General features: G+C 39.4%; 1 protein-coding gene across 3 annotated transcripts; it reads left to right on the top strand.

Annotated features, from left to right (window-relative positions):
- Positions 1-371: 371 nt before the first annotated feature.
- Positions 372-19,977, top strand: LOC113107752 (lysine-specific demethylase 5B-B). Of its 3 annotated transcripts, XM_026270448.1 has the most exons (28): positions 372-696; positions 3,772-3,849; positions 4,313-4,435; positions 4,668-4,838; positions 5,606-5,662; positions 7,213-7,353; positions 7,738-7,831; positions 7,983-8,101; positions 8,348-8,506; positions 8,669-8,788; positions 8,914-9,072; positions 9,192-9,373; positions 9,917-10,079; positions 10,152-10,271; positions 10,425-10,619; positions 11,006-11,187; positions 11,423-11,547; positions 11,978-12,128; positions 14,080-14,194; positions 14,339-14,709; positions 14,985-15,123; positions 15,274-15,453; positions 16,586-16,744; positions 16,832-17,305; positions 17,545-17,641; positions 17,765-17,937; positions 19,114-19,350; positions 19,419-19,977. In XM_026270448.1, exons 1-28 carry the CDS (start codon positions 544-546, stop codon positions 19,551-19,553), a joined length of 4,572 nt encoding a protein of 1,523 aa, XP_026126233.1. In that variant the 5' UTR covers positions 372-543; the 3' UTR covers positions 19,554-19,977. The 3 variants fall into 3 exon arrangements, with proteins under 3 accessions (XP_026126233.1, XP_026126234.1, XP_026126235.1); XM_026270449.1 differs by lacking the exon at positions 5,606-5,662 and having other exon boundaries at positions 544-696; XM_026270450.1 differs by lacking the exons at positions 372-696; positions 3,772-3,849 and having other exon boundaries at positions 4,311-4,439.
- The last annotated feature ends 712 nt before the right edge of the window (positions 19,978-20,689 follow it).

A 20,689-nucleotide genomic window follows, 5' to 3' on the forward strand; every position in this document is an offset into this window, starting at 1 on the left:
ACGGACTTCCTTGAAAATAAAAGATTTGAGTCTTTCATTTTATATAACACCTCATTATAAGTAATCTGTAAATAACTGAACAGTTCGAACTTTCGTTTGAATGCAGCGTAAATGTGAGGAGTATGTGTAGTTTGTTTCTTGAGCATTAATAGCGCCTGTACTAATGTAAACGAATAACAACGTATTTCCAAGCTGTGGTTATTAAGCATATATAAGGCAAAACGGTTTAAATTATGCAACAATAAACGGTAAATATCAAGGCCGAATTTGTCCCTTTAAATTGGTTCTTCAAAGCTACAAATGAGTGGACACGCTAGCTTTGTCTCTAGATTTTGAGCGGATGTGGTCTCAACCTAAGAGCAGTCACGTCACGGAGAGTGTGTGTATGTGCGCGCGCGCGTGTGTGTGTGTTGATTGTTCGTGTTGTTCAAGTGTTAGCCGGACTGGGGGAGTAAGGACGGACAGACCGTGTTGAAGATCCCAGGAAGTTCTGTCTACGCTTCGCTGAGCGACTCGATTCTGCTCCGGAACCGGACCTGCAGGATGACCCAGCGGGGCCCGGCCGAGTTTACCCCACCGCCCGAGTGTCCGGTGTTCGAGCCCAGTTGGGAGGAATTTGCAGACCCGTTTGCGTTTATCAATAAAATCCGACCCATTGCCGAGAAAACCGGGATCTGCAAGGTTCGGCCGCCGCCGGTGAGTGCTGTCCGGACGGTCTGAACCGGGCCGGATCTGCGGAGTGATTCAGAGTTCGGTTTAAAGGGAAAGGTCTCAATATGGCGGCGCAGTGACAGCGCTGCCGAACCGCTTTGTGTGTAGCTATAGGAATAATATGCGAAATAACGTCGTCCAGGGTCCGCGAGCGTGTTATAACTACTTTCTGGTCTCTGAGCGTGTAGTTCACGGCTAGCTCGGTTCTAGTGCTGGATTAAACGTCACGTTTACTTGCACTTTAGTTTGCAGATTGTCAGTGTTAATCGTTAATACAGAATACTGTTGATCTCTTTATATTTGTATCATGTATGTTGAATTATTAGTACTGGTGTAGTTGCTTCTGCATCTTTAGTGACATTGACGACCAGAAACCCCCATCATTTCCTCATCACTGGATTAAAAACACTTTTAATAAGTTCCGTGTACTTTTAAGAAGAATTTAATGTCGACAAACAGACAAAAACCATAAAGAGACTAAGAGATACCTGCCAATGCGGAAATAAACATTTCCTTTCATTTTCACCATAGCACATTGACTATACATATAGCCTATATATACTATATAAACTTGAGATTTGTTTATATTTTATTGCATTAGGCTATTACCTCAATGAGAAGAGTGTGTTAATATAAACTAATAATACCATCATTATATAGTTATATCATCTATTCTGGTCCGAACGAACGCATTCTGTTGCGGATTAGAGAATAATGCAATTAATTAATTACTGTTTATACCTAGCAACTAAATATAGTTTACATATTAGCGAAATGATCCGGCTCAGCCTTTCGGTGTTAATCTGAATCCGAGCCCCTGAATCCCGAATCTGTCTAAACCAGTTTGAAGGGTTTCGGTGGCTCTGATGGCGTCTTTATGTGAGTGAACATTAGACAAGCCCAGTGCCACGAATATTATAATTTATTCATCTCTGAATATGGTTTTGTGTGTCTGAGAGACCGAATATGTACTTTACAATCGTATATATTATAGACATTTAAAACACATTTTTTTGTTTATAGCCAAATTTAGGTACCATGTTATTTTAAATGCTGTTTAACGTTACTTGATTGTTGAAAATTCTCGCTCCGTCTGTTGTGTCCATGATCAAACCGCTGCTTCTGATCTGATTCTGATCTGATTCTGGCGTCGGGTTTGATGTGAATTCGACTTCTGATAAGAATCTATTAAACTCGCAGCTACGTGACGTGATTCACGCTTGAGGTGGCAGCTGAGAGAAAGCGTAATTACGTGAAACAAGCGATGATTAACTGGCAAAATATGTCAAGCATCATTAAAGGACGACGGCTTCGTATCAGTGACGATATTAATATCCAAAGAAGTGATGTTTTGATAGGGTTTTTAATCTCGCAAGGGTTTTAAAGCTGAGAACGTTTTCCAAATGGCCTCTTGCTTTCCAACACCATCATAGACGCGCACTGTATTCTGGCACGTTTTAAAGTATTTGGACCGTGTGAACGATTCACAGGCTCGGTTCGGCTCACGAGCTGGACCCGGACCTTAATGTAACCCTATGGATACCCTCGGGCCGGGCGCGTCCTCCATGTTGCGAGCTATGTAGTGAATGAACCATCTGGCCATTTTGTGTCTTTCTGTAACTATGCTGCCTGAACAGCAACCAAGGAAATAATTTGGTAAATGGATTTAATATGCACAGAAATTACCTTAATTTTCTTGATTATGTGTAGCTGATGTAAAAGATATGGATTGTGGTGAATATCGTTCGTAATGTAAGGCACAAATCATCTTGTGTACAGTGGTTTGTTGTACAGACTCTCAAATGGTGTGCCTTTTGGATATGCAATTTATGTGTTATGAGGCAAAAAAAAAAGTAAGCTCCGAATAAAACACTTTTTCATGTGATTACATAATCACACTATTATTATGAATGTATGAAAGTAAACATAACTACGGTTTGAATTCTGAAGCTTAAATGTAAGGTTTTGCAGCTCATTTTAATTGTGATAATTATATCCTGAGGTGACTTTTGGCTAAGAAAGGGTAACACTTTATTGATCCCAAGAGGGTAATGTCTGGTCTCGGTAATCAAACTGTTAATTACATTGTGTGTATCTGGAGACACGATTGCATATGTGTTGCTGTTTTTCTGAATGCAGTTGTAAGCATGTGGTTATGGGAGGCTGGAGAAAAAGAAAATGTGTTAAACTTGGTCTGAAAAGGTTTATTTTAGGTGATTGAGCTGAACGAAAACCACAGTTCCACCGTTTAGCCATCTTCAGCAGGTTGCATGTGAGTGAACGTGTGCTTTTTAGTTTGCATTTAGCCACTGTTAAGCAGACACACATTCACAAGATTCTAGACCACAGAGACCACTGGAACCACACAGTTCCAGTCACATTTGAGCAGGGTTCAGGTCCCTTCAATTCATTTTATGAATGCAAAGATAATATTTAACAATAGTAATGTAACCTGATTAAAATGGCTCAGGCAATATGTATTGTTCCAACCATGTGTATCTACTTGCTGTTTGTGTAGATAATTGTGTATGTCCGTTAAAATTATCAGTGTCCAGTACCCTCAGTATGAAAGTCTTATCTATAAATGCGAAAAACAGTCACCACCTAATCAAAATCTCTTTTGTGTGCATGTATGTGTGTTAACACATTGTTGATGAATTCACATCACAAACCTGCAAAGCCTGAATTTAGAAAATCATAAAAATAAAAATGATGTCTTTCATTAAGCCTCTATTGTTTTTACCATGTTTGTGTTTCTGACCCCAGTAATAATGAGTTAAAGGCTCAACTCAAGGACACATAATGCTGTTTAGAGTTGCAGTTTAATGGGGCTGAAGTCTGTTTTTGTGAATATTTGTGATGTAGCTTTGCTAGAAATATAAATAGAATGCACTGGACTGTACAACTTGTTCAGTGATCCCCACTGGATGTCACAGATTGATTTTGGTGTAAAATTATGGCGTTGGATATTGAAGTTAAATATATTCAGAAATCAAGCCATTTAAAGTGTAAGTTCACTAATTGTTTGCTTGCTTTGTGTGTGTGTGTGTATTTGTTTAGGATTGGCAGCCTCCATTTGCATGTGACGTTGACAGACTTCATTTTACTCCACGAATCCAGAGGCTCAACGAGCTTGAGGTAATTTTACAATTTTGCTTCGAGCTAGAAGCTAGTTTGCACAAATTTGCCTATATGATATTTTAAAATATCTCCACAAATATAGTGAGACATGCTGAAATCTAACTTGCGAGATCATCTGAAGTGCTTACTGTTTGAAAAAACTCATAAATCAGTCAAATCATTTGATGATATCAACAGGTTTGTCACAGGGTTAAGTCTAGGGTCAGGGTTTAGCAAATATCACCTCTGTTGGAAAGCAATTGTCTAGATGAGATAATATAGTGAAACTGAAGGCTTGTGCTTTGTAAAGTCAATGGTCACAGTCTTGTCAGAAGAATTTGGGTCTGGCTTTTGAAATGGCTGATATTTAAATAACACCATCTCTGAGATGCTTAATAATTAACATGCACCATTCACAATTTTGCTGTATCTTATTTTCTCTTTTTCTTGGCTCTTCCATTACCCTCCCCCTTTCTTACAGGCTCAAACAAGAGTTAAACTCAACTTCTTGGACCAAATTGCCAAGTTTTGGGAACTACAAGGATGCACACTTAAAATTCCACATGTGGAGCGGAAGATCCTCGATCTGTACCAGCTCAACAAAGTGAGTGAGTCTGTCATTCAGGCTTCTTTATTGGACTGGACAAGTTAGGCCTCATCACTTATGACTCTGTTCAGTATTTTTAGTTGAAACCTGTTACTCATCTCTGTATGAGTCACAGAGTAATTCATGTAACCACTGAGTTCTTTTTTTATTGACCAAGCGAAACAAAAGCATTGAATGTTTATAATGGTTCTTGCAATGAAGTCCAACACTTTCTTTCTCAATCTGCCAGTTGGTTGCAGAGGAGGGTGGATTCGATTTAGTTTGTAGTGAGAGGAGATGGACGAAGATTGCCATGACAATGGGGTTTGCCCCAGGAAAAGCTGTGGGGTCCCACCTGAGAGCCCATTACGAGAGGATCCTGTATCCGTACAACCTCTTCCATTCTGGGACAAACTTGCTGGTGAGTTTAACACATAAACGCATCAGATCGATATATCACACACTCTCCATAAAGCATTCAGCAGTCACGCAAGATTTTTGGGTTCGGAGTCCAGTTACAGATGGCCTGCAGTGTTAAAGCTGGGCTTTTAGTGTTAGCAGTATTAGTTTCTACATTAGGGTTTGATTGAGCATGCTGCGCTTATGAATGCAACATGTGGTTATTAAGTGTGTTTTATTGTGTATTAGCTGCTTGTTTTATGTATTCTCTGCCAATATTGCAAGTGTTACTGCTCTTTGTGCCACAGCCTCTGCTAAATGTGGTTGCAAATGACTTTTGTTTTTTAGAGACAAATATCAGTTAGCAAAATGCACAACATGGTATTCATAACTTTTTATACACTGTAAGCTGCTACCTTTCATAGATGGAAGAATCCATCAAATGTTTATGTGATTAATACATTCAATAATCTTATATTACAATGATATTAATATAAAAAAAGTGTAATAATTTCAGTAATATTACAATGAAAATTGTTTAAACCATAGATAAATATAAAATATAAACTAAGTATATAATATGTAATTATTATCAGATATGTTTCAACATTTCGTAAAACACTCAGTGATCACACGCAGGAGCATTTGAATATGAAAAGTATCTCGGAGCCTAACAAATTTTCTTTCCATTGACCGAATGCTTGACATCTCTGTTAGAGATGTCGTGACCTCTGACCCCGAGATCACTGGCATTTTCTCTGTAATGTTTGGTGCTCTCTTCCACATCAGGCTCTTGACCTTGGAGCCAAACTGACAAGTTTTGTGGCACCTCCTGGGCTGGAGGAGGTACGTTTCTACTTTCCGCATCTGACTATTTAAATCTGGACAGGATGTGATATCATAAAGAGTACTGTGGCAATGAATGTTTCATTTACTAGTCGCTGTGGCTCTTACTGCCGTACTGAAATGTGCTCCTGCTTTCTGAAAGATCACACAATCCATCATTTAAATGTATGGATTCATCTTAATGCAGTAGTTTATTACATTCTTATGAATGTTTTACACTAAATATTTCCCAGTTCTTTCTTATGTTTAATATGTAAACATTTCCTTTTGCTGCTTATGTCAGTGTGTGTGTGTGTGTTTCTATTTATTTATTTAGTTTTATTTTTGAGTTTGTGTGACAAATGGGAGTGCACTGGTGTTTCTTTGACAGACAGCATTCAATCTGTCCTGACCCTCACCAAGCCCCCAGCTGTCCTGCCGAGACACTGTTGCTTTTATTCTCCACCTACTACTCTCGTCTTTGTTTTCACTTGCTGCTCTTTCTATTTTCTCTTTCTATATTTTCTTTTGACTTCTGCTGCATCCTTTTTTCCTCCCCTCCCCCTCCTCCTCTCAACCCACAGAGACTGTGGCCTGCTTTCTGTTCACGCTAATCTCTTTACACCTCCAGCTGTTCTCTCTCCTCCCTCTATCCTCTGTCTGTACGTAAATCTGTCATCTGATAGTGGTAGAAGGCTTCATACAGTTTGGATGTCGTGTAACTGGGAATGTTGAGGATTTCATCCCGCATGCACTCACTGATGTAACACTCTTTATAGCCAGGCTAACAAGTTTTTCACACATTAGTATAGCTTCTCTTTGGGGTGGACGGTGTTTTAGATGCGTTTTGTGAAGTGTGAGGCCTCAAAATGACATTTGACTTTTCATAGCCTTTTTAAACATTGAGATCTTAAACATTTGTCTGGATTAAAAACAGACCTTTAACCATTGTATAAATGATCTTCCGAAGTTTGTTGCAGTTAAATCGAAAGATTATTGGAGTATGTTTTACAAAAAACACAATTTCTCTCTTTCTGCGGAAAAATGTAATGCTTGATTCAAAGTATTATTCACCATTTCTAGCAAATTTAACAATTAAAAAATTTCTAATCCTACACTAGTTTTTAAGGGAATGGTTCATGCAGAATTGAGTTTTGTAATCATTTTGTCACCCTCTTCATGACTGACTTTCTCTACACAAAAGGAGATGTTATGCAGAAGTCCAAGCTGCTCTTTCCTATGGGACGTTAAGCTCCAACAAAGGATCGTAAAGGGGTTCATGCAACATTTCTGAAACGTTTTTTACCCTAGTGTGAGGAAAAATGCTGAAATGTTTATGCTTAATATGAATCTTTATATTTCAAGTTGAAGTCACATCATAGAAAAGAGCAGCTTGGGCCTTCTGCCTAACATCTTCCTTTGTGTCTAACAAGAAAAAAGGCGAACTGTACCTTTAAGTGCTGCATTAATTTAATGTGAGAGCATTGTAGTTTTCTTATTTTATATGTTCTGTAAGTTTAAATGTGAAGGGCACATTTGACCAGTTGAGTTGTTGTTCTTGTTTTCATCAGTGTCTGCAGAAGGCATCAGTGAATGATGTAAATAAAGATAAAGAGTATAAACCCCACGAGCTGCTGCAGAGACAAAACATTCACATTCAGCCCAGCGACACGAGTGCACCTGCTAGACGAGCCAAGAGGATCAAAACAGAGGTGAATACTCCATTTGTGACTGTTTTAGGTTTATAATCACAGCCTGCCTCCATTTGTCACAGTTTTGGTTCTCTAAACGATCCATACTGTATGTCCATTTGGATATAAACTTATTTCTTGTTTGTTTTTTTAAAGATGCTCACCAAGGCTGGATTTATTTGATAAAAAATACAGTAAAAATAGTAATACTGTTAAATATTACTACAATATTAAAATTAAATTAAATATAAAAAACAATATAAAATAAGTTTTCTGTTTTAATATATTTTAAAATGTAATTTATTCCTATGATGTCATTACTCCAGTCTTCAGTGTCACAGGATCCTCCAGGAATCATTCTTGGTGCTCAATAGACATCTGTTTCTTTTATTTTTGTGTTTGTAGTCTGGCTGCGTCAAGTCAGAGGGAGGTGAGGGATGTGAGAACAGGCCCAATCTCAGGAGGAGAATGGGTTCCTTTGTTGCCAAGCCTGAACCAGGTGAGCACCTAACCCTTGCATCTAACCTCACATGATGCATTATATGACATATAATATTTATAGTCCAGCAAAGCAAACACGTGATTAGCACAGCTTTATTAGTCAAATCAGTGTCTTTATATGAATAAATGCATATGTATGTGTGTATTAGAGCGAGAGGTCCCTATACAGGTAAAGCAGGAACCCGTGGAAATAAAAGAAATAAATCCTGAACCCGAGAAAAGCAAATCACGTTACAAGAAAAACCTCCTCCCTCCTCCAGTCATCACGGTAAATTGCCTCTCCTCTTTCTTATTCAAATGAAAGCTCTACTGAGCCTTTCTGACACATCTAAATCACAACCATAACAAAGTTCATTCAACTCAATTTAGTTGAGGGAACCAGTTGCCTGAAACAAGTTTAAAAAACAACAACAGTTGAGTATTGGGAAGTTGTAATGTGGGGGAAATCATTAATATTAAATAAAGCTTTGTTTACATGTGATGTGATCTAATAGTGCTGTCTGTCTTTCTCTAGGTGGACATGTATGTGTGTTTAGTGTGTGGAAAGGGGAACGATGAGGACCGATTGTTGTTATGCGATGGTTGTGATGACAGCTACCACACCTTCTGCTTGATCCCGCCTCTCAGTGATGTTCCTAGAGGGGATTGGAGGTGCCCTAAGTGTCTGGCTCAGGTGAGTTACAAAGTAAATGATAACAGTGTTTGTTCATTATTAAAAGTCAGTAAAAGCAGCAGCTGATTCTGAACAGCACTATTCAGAACCCAGTCAATTTTGGATTTTTAGAGAATTTGATTTACTACAGTATTTGGTTGACTCGTTTATGTGTTTCTGCAGGAGTGCAGTAAACCTCAGGAGGCATTTGGCTTCGAGCAAGCTTGCAGGGACTATTCTCTGAAATCTTTTGGGGACATGGCAGACTCCTTCAAGTCAGACTATTTCAACATGCCTGTTCATGTATGTACAAAATCCCTACTGAGACTCTGACATTGACTCTCATGAGGATAAATTTACGAACCTAATTCTGAACAATGAACTAACCTGATATTAATGTTGATTTTTAATATTTTGTTTTGTTTTAGATGGTTCCCACCGAATTGGTAGAAAAAGAGTTTTGGAGGTTGGTCGGTACCATTGGGGAGGATGTGACAGTGGAATATGGCGCTGACATCGCCTCGAAAGAGTTTGGAAGCGGTTTTCCAATCAAGGATGGAAAGTTTAAGGTTGCGCCGCACGATGAGGTACAACTGCAATATCAGATCTTGAGATATTACTCACGATTTCCGACTTGTATTCATATGTGGCACATCCTGTTTCCATCACTGATGTCGTTATTCTGTGTTGTGATTGATTGCTGTAGAAATATCTTCGCTGTGGTTGGAACCTGAATAACATGGCCATGATGACACCATCAGTGCTGACTCACGTCACTGCTGATATATGTGGCATGACTTTGCCATGGCTGTACGTGGGCATGTGCTTCTCCTCTTTCTGCTGGCACATTGAGGACCACTGGAGCTATTCCATCAACTACCTGCACTGGTAATAAGTGACTTGCTTAATAAAAGCCATATATATCAGTGTTATATATAGTGCACTGACTGAACTCCCTGTACCTCTGTCCCTCAAATATGGTTTCTGGTCTAAATAAACATGCAGTTACCTAGGAGAGTGTGTGATTTATAGAAAATGTACAAATATCTGAGACACACATAATGAACTTACCTTATACACAAGTTTTTATAAGCAAGCATGCATTACATTGGTTCAATACATTGGATATTTATAATGTAACAAAGGATTCCTTTTAAATATCCTATTAATTAAACATCAGCAAAAAAAATTGCATCATGGTTTTTACCAAAAATATAAATCAGCACAACTGTTTTGGCACTGATAATAAATGTTTCTTGAACACCAAATCAGCATGTTAGAAGAAATGTTACACAGGAATAAATTACAGTTTGAAACATTAAAACGGAAAACCGTCCTCTTAAATTGTAATAATATTTCACAATGTTACTGATTTTCTAAAAGAAGTGGAATTGTATGTGTGAAGACTGTGATTGTGTTTGTATGTGTTAGGGGAGAGCCTAAGACGTGGTACGGTGCTCCTGGTTTTGCCGCTGAGCAGTTGGAAGCAGTCATGAAGAAACTGGCCCCAGAACTGTTTGAGTCTCAGCCAGACCTTCTACACCAGCTTGTCACAATCATGAACCCCAATACACTCATGGCCCACGGAGTACCAGTGAGTTACATTTATACACAATCACATGCTCACCTGGAGTATCTGGGAGTAACACCATGCATTCTTTTTTAGATTTACAGAACCAATCAGTGCGCAGGAGAGTTCGTCATCACTTTCCCACGGTCCTATCACAGCGGCTTCAACCAGGGCTTCAACTTTGCAGAGGCTGTGAACTTTTGCACAGTGGACTGGGTGAGGATCTGTTATTATACTATTATAATAACATTACAAATTTATTAGTGTAGATTTTCTAAGGCAGGTCTCAGAGATGAGTATGCAGTTTTAATTGATATGATAATTGTTGTTGTTTTTTTTACTGATTTGTGTTGTAAATTTGGTTTGCAGATGCCCCTAGGGCATCAGTGTGTGGATCACTACCGCCAGCTGCACCGTTACTGCGTGTTCTCTCATGATGAGATGGTGTGTAACATGGCCATGAAAGCCGACAGCCTGGACGTGGTTCTGGCGTCAGCCGTACAGAAAGACATGCAAGTCATGATCAAAGAGGAGAGAGAACTGCGGGACAAAGTCCGTAAGATGGTGAGAGAACACAAACAAAACCTGTCAAATCTGTGTGTGAGAGACGCCATTTGTGTGGATGACACTATAGTGTAAGTTTATTCAAACATGCTCATTAGTCTTCTCACTCTGAGAAAAACAAACGTATATGGAAGTGCGTAATAAAATATGCTTTAGTCAATAAAACAAAAAACAAATCTCTTCACACTCCATGGACTTTGTGTGTGATAAAACCATCTACTTACGTTACAGTAGCATTATATAATATATCATATAGCTTTTTCCAAATTTCCATAAACATTGACAACCTAAAATGAATGGTGTTGTGTTATATTGGTCATTTTAATAGGCCATTTTTTTCTACTTCTGTATAAATGATCATTTGACAATACTTTCTCTTTGTATAGGGGGTGGTTCAGTGTGAATTGTTTGAATACAACCTGCTGGCAGATGATGAGAGACAGTGCGTAAAGTGTCGCACCACCTGTTACCTGTCTGCTCTCACCTGTCCCTGCAGACCAGGAGTCCAGGTGTGTCTACACCATGCCCACGACCTCTGCTCCTGCCCCGTTTCCAATTACACACTCAAGTGAGTCCCCACTTCTGCTTTCAGTACTCCTCTGGGATCAGGCTGCAAGATTATAATTATGATTATGACTAAACAATTACATTTTGATTGGATCATTGAAGTGGTTCAACTCCTAATCAGTGTTTAAGATACAAGTATATGGTGTTGTTATTGTTGGCTGTGCCTTTGGGGAAAAAAACTCTCTTAAGTGGGTCTCTGGTGAAAGTTTCACTCCTTGTAATGCTCAACCACACAGTTACCGTTTCACACTGGATGACCTTTACCCCATGATGAATGCTGTGCGGCAGAGGGCGGAGTCCTATGATGAGTGGGCGTCACGAGTAACAGAGGTCATGGAAGCAAAGCTTGACAAGAAACGCAGTGAGTTTCATTCTGAATTATAATCCACTTTCAGCATGTGTAGTTTTTATAATTCTTAATGTTAACATTTTATTTATTAAAATACAATATATAACCTTGATGATAGATTCCCCTTAAAATTATTTAATTGAGACAACCAGGAAATCAAAAAGACATTTTATTTGCTTAAATATTCCTCATCTCACAGTGCGCAGTTATTGGCATGACATTAATTTAGAGGAAAAAAAAATACTATGCAAAATAGTGTATTAATATTTAGCCCACCTTTCGCAATTGAATTTTTTATGGACAATCAAGTCCCACACTACATATATTCTATTTCAGCCATAAAAATGTCATTAAAAAACCACTCAAGTTAATTGCTTTTGAGTACCATGTCATTGGTTTCACTTCTGCTTCTCAATGGCTTTCTCTCTCTCGATCGCTGTAGATGTCACCGTGTTTCGCGCCCTTCTGGAGGAATCGGGCGAGAAGTCGTTCCCAGAGAACGATCTCTTGCGTCAACTGAGGCTGGTTACTCAAGATGCTGAGAAATGCTCATCTGTTGCTCAGCAACTGCTAAATGGCAAGAGGCAGACCAGGTACATGCACAAAAAACCACAAAGAGACTAGAATGAATTCTACTCCAACAAGCTAGAGTTTCAGTACAGTTTAAAACCTAGGGGTTGGTAAGATTTTTGAAAGAAGTCTCATATGCTCATATACTGTAAAACTGTAATATTGTGAAATATTTAATAATGAAGTAACTGTTTTCTATTATTAAACTTACAGTATCAGAATGCCACTCAGTCAACTCTGAAACAAGATGCAACTCAGCCATTGCATTATGGCAATGATATCTCATAAACGATAAATTAATGGGCGGCTGTCACAAAAGTGCGCATCAGATACATTAAACACGGAAGTTCAAACCTGTGTGAACAGACCTCAGTGGTTCTTCTTTTGATTTTATTGGTAGCTGAACAGGCACATTTGCGCATCTTTTCTTTCTAATAGCAGCTGGCAAGGTGGACACTCTACTGAATACTGCCACCTACTGCACGTCACCGGCATGACAGTTTAATTAAAATAAGGATCGGTCTTAGGATAGCCGATACCGCTCAGTTAAAATAATGTTTGATCGGCCCGATCCTTCAGATTGGCTTAGGACATCCCTGTTAAAAACAGTTTTGCTACTTAATATTTTTGTGGAAACAATTTGTGGAAACCTTTACACTTAATGGGTCTCATTCATGAAACACGAGCAGAACGAATTTTTGTGTAAATCGCGTGTAAAGTGGTTTTGCCGTAAATTTTCGGATTCATTAAAACGTTCGTATTTTCCAAATGTTAGTTGGTACGAAAGAAATTTACACCTGCTCCCAGCCACGCGTAAATAGTGCGTTTAACGTCTGAACGTTTTGCTCATTAATACGGCTGCATTTTAATTCATAATCGGGTACATATTTACACAGCATTTTGAAAAAAATATTATATATATTAATTAGATACGGTTTTTCTTTTAACTTTTATTATGAGAGCCAGTAATAGCCCTTACGGAAATTAACCATGGTTTTACTACAAATGAAACCAAAAATCCATGGTTACTATAGTTAAACCATGGTAACCACAAATTAACCATGGTTTTGCTATATTAACCAGTTTAACCACGGTATATGTAGTAAATCTGTGGTTAGACAAATGGGAGTCAATACGCCAAAAAACCATGGGTTACTACAGTTTTACTATAATAAAACCATGGTAATTTTTCGTAAGGGAGGATCTGTAATATGCTGCCAAACTTCCTTTTTTAGGACCTGATATGCCACTAGTATCCTACGCTTGAAAATAAAATGTGGCGTTTTGAATGAACTTCTGATTATAAAACTTCAATTTCTGCAGCTGAGAAATGTTTCTTTTTCAGTCGCTTTTGAGAAGACATGTTGAAATCCTTCGTTTGGTGTCATGATATGATGCACATATATATCATATATAGTTGTCAGTCGGATTTAATAGGCGGGATTTATGGTAATTGAGAGTGAGCGTGCACGCGCGTCCCATTTACGACTGATTGGAATTCATTAACACACACACACATTTCACTATCACATCTGACGTTTACGAAGTTTTTGTGAATCAGGAGAAGAGTTTTCGGGAAGTTTTCTTTACGCGCAAATCACTCAGATATTTACTCGTATATTTACGAATGTTTCATGAATGAGACCCATTATGCGGTCTTAAAAATGTCAGAGCGCATGCCGCAAATCGCTGGAAAAAAAAAAACAGCGAGGTGCATTTCAACTCTCAGAGACAACCATCTATAAACATACTTGGACAAAAATAGTACAAAGAGGTGCAAGAATGACCCCTTACACACTCATTATACAAGTACTTCAGCTCACAGTGTTTATAACCATTTCAGGGGAATTTCCAGTGTGGTGGGCTTTATTTTTCTGGACACATTGGTTTGGTTCGGCTGAAAAACATATGGCATGTGAACTGTGTGTTATTTCATGCATTTGTTTATGTCTGTCTGTCGTCATCTGTCTGCAGGTACCGCACAGGCGGGGGTAATTCTATTAATCAGCTCACAGTGGAGGAAATGAGATCATTTGTCCGCCAGCTTTATAACCTGCCCTGCAGCCTAACACAAGCACCGCTTCTGAAGGTGAATGACACACACGTGCACACACACACACACACACACACGTACATGCAGTCGTGTAAGATACAGGCAATCTTCCTAAAGATTAATGAGGCACAGTTCATTTCTAAAAAGCTTATATAATGCAAGCCATTAACTCTCTCTCAGGAGCTGCTGAACAGCATTGAGGATTTCCAGCAGCATAGTGAGAAGCTTCTTTCTGATGAAGTGAGCGCAGATTCTGTTAGTGAGATCGAGTCGTTGCTGGAGGAGGGCTCTCAGTTTGACGTGTGTCTTCCGGAGTTGCCGCTGCTGCGGGAGCGTTTGGAGCAGGCCCGGTGGCTGTCTGGAGTTCGGCAGGCAGAGGATCCCGTATCAAACCCCTGCGGTCTCTCTCTGGACAGGATGCGCCGGCTGATCGATCGAGGGGTCGGACTGACACCGCACCCCTCCACCGAACGCACGATGGCTCGACTGCAGGAACTGCTCACAGTGTCCGAGGAGTTGGAAGAGAACGCGCAGGCGCTGCTGAAGGCCAGGTGGGGGCAGTTCTGAATGAAGACCCTTGCACAGATAAAACAACCACTAATCTACTCATGCTACTCTTCGTTTACCCTTTGGAGTTATTAAACTATTTCATGCCACAGAGCCCCAGATATGAAGAATCCCCTTCTTGAAATGTTAAGGAAATGCAGCCCTTGAATGAGAGTTTAATTTAATAAAAGCTGTGTGCTGAGAAACCGTCAGGAGGCACCACAAAGTGACTGTATGATGAGCTGAGTGACATTTGTTAATGTTTTCACTTTTTCTTTAGGCCTCCAGAGAGTTTAGAGACGCTCAGTTCTATGCTGACTCAGGTTGACGGGGTACCATCATACCTGCCAAACTGCCTGCTGCTGCAAGACACCGTGAACAGGGCTAAAGAATGGCTCCAGGAAGCTGAAGATTTACAGGTTGAGTAATCCACATTATACAAACTGTGTAGCTTGTATGCATTTATTTGAGCTAGTATATCATCTCACGTTCATGTTTTTGAAGCTTTATCTGTCTGCCGTGTTAGTAGCAGTTTACGTGATTGTTTGTGTTTCTGTTTGTGCGGGCAGGTTGGAGGTCAGACTCTGGTTCTCAGCTCGCTCTCTGATATGGTTCTGAGAGCTCATGCTATCCCTGTGCGTCTGGAGCCTCTGGACCAGCTGGAGGTTCTGGTGTCAGAGGTGCAGGCCTGGAAAGAGTCGGCTGCTAAAACCTTCCTCATCAAAAACTCTCCTTTCACGCTGTTGGAGGTTAGACTGGTCACACTGAGTTAATGAGAAATAATCTGTTGAAATAATCTGAGGCTTTTAAGTTTTAACCTCTTGAAATTAAGTAATATAATATAATATTCGTTAGTTGACCAGAAGAGGCATGGTTCACCAAAATTTTATAAGTCGCTTAGAAGCAGAAAAACAAAAAAATTCCTCGGGTGAAATCACACAGTCTGTGATGGAGAGATCGTTAACGGCTGTTCTTTGTGGTAACACAGTACATCGGGCAGGACATCCAAATGCTCGCCTATCATTCATCCACCGCAAATATAGTTTATCAACTGAAATATGTAAGTATTAGCAACGTTACATGGCCGCTCAATCTAATTTTAATCTAGAGATGATGTGTGCTGTTCAAGTGTCTGAAGCTGTTGTGTGCTCACTGCAGGACAGATGGAGGCGGTGGTGCACTTAGTTGCTCTTAAAATACTCCCTTATTTTTACTCATACAGATAACAGTAATACTCTTTCAAATATGTAATGACTCTACGTTTATTTGTGTGCACTCACAATAACAACAAAATGTGCTTTTGTAAAATAATGAAGGCAAACATGATGCGCTTTCTGCCTCTTTGTGAACTTGAGCGTGAAACTCTGTGTATATCTTTGCCTTACAGACATTAAAAACATATCTATTTAGAGCAAAGGGTCTACTTTCAAATAAACCAATTCAAATGATAAACAAATATTCTAAGATTATGTAATCCGTATGAAACATGCATACAGGTGCACCACTGCGGAGATGAAGCCGACATTCATAATCATATTTCTGCCGGGGTGCCATGGCAAACTTTATGCATGTATCTGAGTGCTTATTAGACTATGTAAAAGACATTTAAAGACGCTTTATAATGCTTTAAATGTTTTTAGTTTTTTTTATCAATAAACGTGCATTTAGTCAACTAATGCTTAAAATGAATGACTACTAGTCGACCAGAAAAATCCCAAAAGAATTGTGTGGTTTCCTAATAATAAATTTATTTAGAGCATTTAGTTTAAGGTGAAATATGGCCTGTAACTGTTTACATGACATTTTATTCATAAATTGTTTTGAATAAATTTGCTTTTGAATAAAGGTAAAGGTAATTCATGGGACTGGTCACTCATGCAGGTCTTGTGTCCTCAATGGGAAGTGGGCAGCTCTTTGAAGAAGAAGATGAGGAAGATGAAGGGAGAATGGGTGTCATCGGGGAAGAAGAAGCTTGTGAAGCTGGACAGTATGAGTGATGTTGAAAGAGCACTTTCACACAGCAAAGACTCTGTGTCTGCTGTGAGTTCCCTATATGGTACAGTCCAGAAACATTTCTGATAATGGATTGCCTCTACATCTCATTCTTTCTCTTTTCCTCTCTCGCAGATGTTTACTCTGGCTGAGGTTCGTTTAAAAGAGCTGGAGTCCCTATGCGCTCTTCGTGCAGCTAATGAATCGAAGCTCCTGCCTACAGCAGACTGTGCTTCTCTCAAAGTGTGTGTGTGTCAGAAACAACCCATGGGTGCCATGCTGCAGTGTGAGCTGTGTCGAGATGCTTTTCACAGCGTATGCGTACGTGGACCCTCCGATCCCCTCGACCCAGAAGCCTGGCTGTGTCCGTTATGTCTACGGTCGACAAAGCCCCCACTGGCCAGGATCCAGACCCTGTTGTCATCACTGCAGCGGATCCGTGTGCGTCTCCCAGAAGGTGATGCTCTGCGTTATATGATTGAACGCACTGTCAGCTGGCAGCGACGAGCACGAGAGGTCATAGACTCGTACAATCACTCGCTGACCTCTCAGGACTGCAGAGGAGCTTCACCTACACAGAGCCACAGGACAACGGAGCACAAAAGGAAGGTTAGACATTATATCACAGACTGTTAGCAGATTGATGTCTTGTTTCCAAAGGGGTGAGAATCGGGTCTTGTTTTATTTTTTTTTAATTTAGATTTTTCTATAAATACTATAGAATTTAATTTTTTTTATTTGTGGTTTACAAATGGTGGTTAATGCTTTTTTTTCTTTCTCTTTTTTTTCACTGTTATGTCAATGTATTTCTCATTACCCATCAATTAATAGTCATTGTTGTATTGTAGCTACTGTGGGGATCTCCATCTCAGTGTCAGGACTGGGGTGTTTCTGGGCAAGAACAGTCGGTGTTTTACACAGAGCAGTGTTGTATCCCTCTCCAGGGTCTGTATCATTCTTGCACACACGCAAACTCATAGAGCATTTTCATACTAAGAAATTCAAGGTGCAGTCAAAGCAGCAGGATGACTGCTTGTGTTATAAAATGAAACTGTGTCAATGTTCCAGGTCTCAGTTCGGAGGTGGAGGAACTGATGGTGGAGGGTTTGCTCCTGCAGGTGTCTGTCCCCGAGACCCAGCAGCTCTACAGACTTCTGCTGTCCGGCCCCCCGACCACAAACACGTCCCACACAGAACACCCACCCTACCTCACACCAAAACACTCCTCACCGCAGAGAGAGGTGAGGCGCGTGAAGCTGTGCATGCAGCATTTCTGTTAGCGGTTAAAGTTCAGTCACTAATTGAGAAGAACCTTCAGGAATTAGAAGTAAAATATCTGTTTCTCCAGTGGGATAATGTATAAACTGAGACCAACCAACCCAGAGCTCAAAGATCACTAATATTATATGCTTATGTAAAAGCCAAAAGTCAGTGTGATTTCAGCTTCGTGTTTGGTAGCTACACTTCAGGTCATATTCCTGAAGAAAAAGCTTCCTTGAATCCACCAATCAACAGAAAGTTGCTGTTACTATGGAAACGAGAATCAGGGCAAAAGCAGCAACTTCTCACTCTCATAAAGCATGAATTATATACATGAATCAGTTCTGTGCTCTCTCGATGTATACTGAATCAGATATTTAGCAAAAAACTTCAATCGTATTGTATACTTATTATTAATAAGTCAGTAGTTCTATATTGTATTCTTGCTTTTTGATTTTAATACATCATTTGTTTCATGCAAGTACAGTCTTTACTTTGAAGCTGATTGCTTCAAAACAAACTTGGATGTTGTGATTTATGTTGGAGCTGGTTGGTTAAAAAGAATAGTTCACCCAAAAATTAAAGTGGTCATCATTTACTCAACCCCATGTCGTTCCAAACCTGCATGAGTTTCTTTCTTGTGCTGAACACAAAAGAAGATAATTTGAAGAACCAGGCAGTTGTTGGTCCCTGTTGACTTTCTATAGTAGCAAAATAAATACAGTGGAAATCAATGGGGACCATCAACTGTTTGATTACCAGCATACTTTAAAATATCTTCTTTCATATTCAACATAAGAAAGAAACTCATAAAGGTTTGGAACGACATGAGAGTGAGTAAATGATCAAAAAAAAAAAAATTGGGGGCGAACTATCCCTTTAGCTGATGGTTTAAAACTCATTTTTATATAATTGTATGTCATTATTCAATCCCTTTTTTATGCATAATATTTTTGTGGAAATCATGATACAATTTTTTTTTTTTTTTTGAATGGCAAATTTTACTGCACCGCATTTAATTAAAATAGAAAATTCCTTTTATGGTCACTTTTTAAACAATGTATTGCATTCTTACTGAAAAAAGGTATTACTTTAATGTTTAACACGTTCTTTAAGAATTTAAATTACTTCTCTGTTTTCCTCTTTGCCCTCTATAGGGAGATGCAATCACTTCAGCAGAAAAGAAAGCCAAGCGGCGAATGAACAGAGAGGAGGCTGAGATCAGGGATAGAGGGATGAAGCCAAAAAGCAAGAAGCAGCGAATGGGTACAGAGAAGCGGCGAGAGAGGAAAGCGGCTTCGGTCTCTGCATCAGATGTGTCTCAGTCAGAAGACTCTGAAGAGGATATGACCCAGTGTCCAGCAGAGAACTGTCTCCAGCCGGAGGGGGAAGAGGTGGGCAAGTGAACTTAGTGGGTTTGTGTGTGTTTGAATGTGTTTTGACTGGTTTCTCTCTGCTTTAGGTGTACTGGGTTCAGTGTGACTGCTGTAACCGCTGGTTCCATATGATTTGTGTGGGAGTATCAGCAGAACTCGCAGCCCAGGAGGATTACATGTGTGTGACCTGCAGCACAACCAACACAGTCCGAAGGAAGTGAGACGGACAAGGGAGGCAACAGGTCTCCCACCCTATCCTCCTCCATCCCTGCTCCTGGATGTGTAACTGATCCCTTCCTGTTCCCTAACCTATGACCTCTGATCTTTGTAACAACGGTGCTATTTTACTCTTTGTTGGACTCTGTTGTCCTGAATGATACTATTTGGTCATTTTCTGTATTTTTACAGCTTTTTTTCCTTCTGTCAAACTGTTTGTGATTGTCTAAAGCAATGATAAATATGCCAAATGCTGAATGAATATAGCGGTGCATGAGTTTGTGTTTGTGTTGCTTTCTGGCGTGGAGGAGGGACACTCTCGTGAATCAAAGCGAGGGTCGTCTTTTCTGCATGCACGGCCAGAAACGCCACAACACAGGACAAACAAACAGTTTTCACCAAATACAATAAAGAATAAATACAAAATTATTTTTTTGGAAACGTATTGTTTCAGTACACAGGCATCTGGGATTCTCTCCGTTGTGACGTTTTATTTCCTTTTGTAGATTAGTTTTATTTATCGGAGCAATAATGTCATTTGTAAGTTTCAGGAGGTTTCGGCGGTCTCAGTTGTGCTGGTGCTTTTAGAGATGGTGGTCAGATATTCAGGATATATAACAGACACACACACACACACACATCAGAACTGTAGCAGACAGAAGAGTGCAATGAACTGCCACAAAACCTGCTCAAGACGTTTTGGAGGGTGAGGGTGGTGGGTGTTAGGGTTTGGGGTTTGACTAGCGTGTTAAAAAAAATGTCCCAATTTATAGTGTGGAATAAAAATCTTTGTTCTAATATCAGAAAAGTTTCTTCCCTTCTTTATTTACTGCTCACTGGTGTGTTGGTGCATATGATTTATTTATATATTATAGTGTTGTGTTTTAATTTTAGTAGTTCTGTGTGCTTTTGCCATTTTTATTAGTTTTAAAATATTCATTTTCCACACATTCACAATGTCACAGATGCTCTTAACCAAGCATTCTTTTGGGCGTTAGTGTCTCTTTGAAATTTCTTTAATATAAGATCATTTTTAAACCAGTTCATTTTTTTTATATTATTTTTTCCATTTAGTAATCTATTGGTTGTTAGCCATTTTTGATATGGTAACTGGTCATAATTTATTCATGTTTTTTCACAT

The sequence above is a fragment of the Carassius auratus genome, chromosome 8, assembly GCF_003368295.1.
Source record: "Carassius auratus strain Wakin chromosome 8, ASM336829v1, whole genome shotgun sequence".
In the NCBI taxonomy this organism is placed as follows: Eukaryota; Metazoa; Chordata; class Actinopteri; order Cypriniformes; family Cyprinidae; genus Carassius; species Carassius auratus.

Bases quoted from the DNA above. Each gene is read 5' to 3' on its own strand.
- LOC113107752 (XM_026270448.1), top strand. From the start codon at position 544: ATGACCCAGCGGGGCCCGGCCGAGTTTACCCCACCGCCCGAGTGTCCG. The intron at 697-3,771 runs GTGAGTGCTGTC...GTATTTGTTTAG, and splicing joins GCAAGGTTCGGCCGCCGCCG to GATTGGCAGCCTCCATTTGC. The intron at 15,454-16,585 runs GTTAGACTGGTC...TCACTCATGCAG, and splicing joins CTCCTTTCACGCTGTTGGAG to GTCTTGTGTCCTCAATGGGA.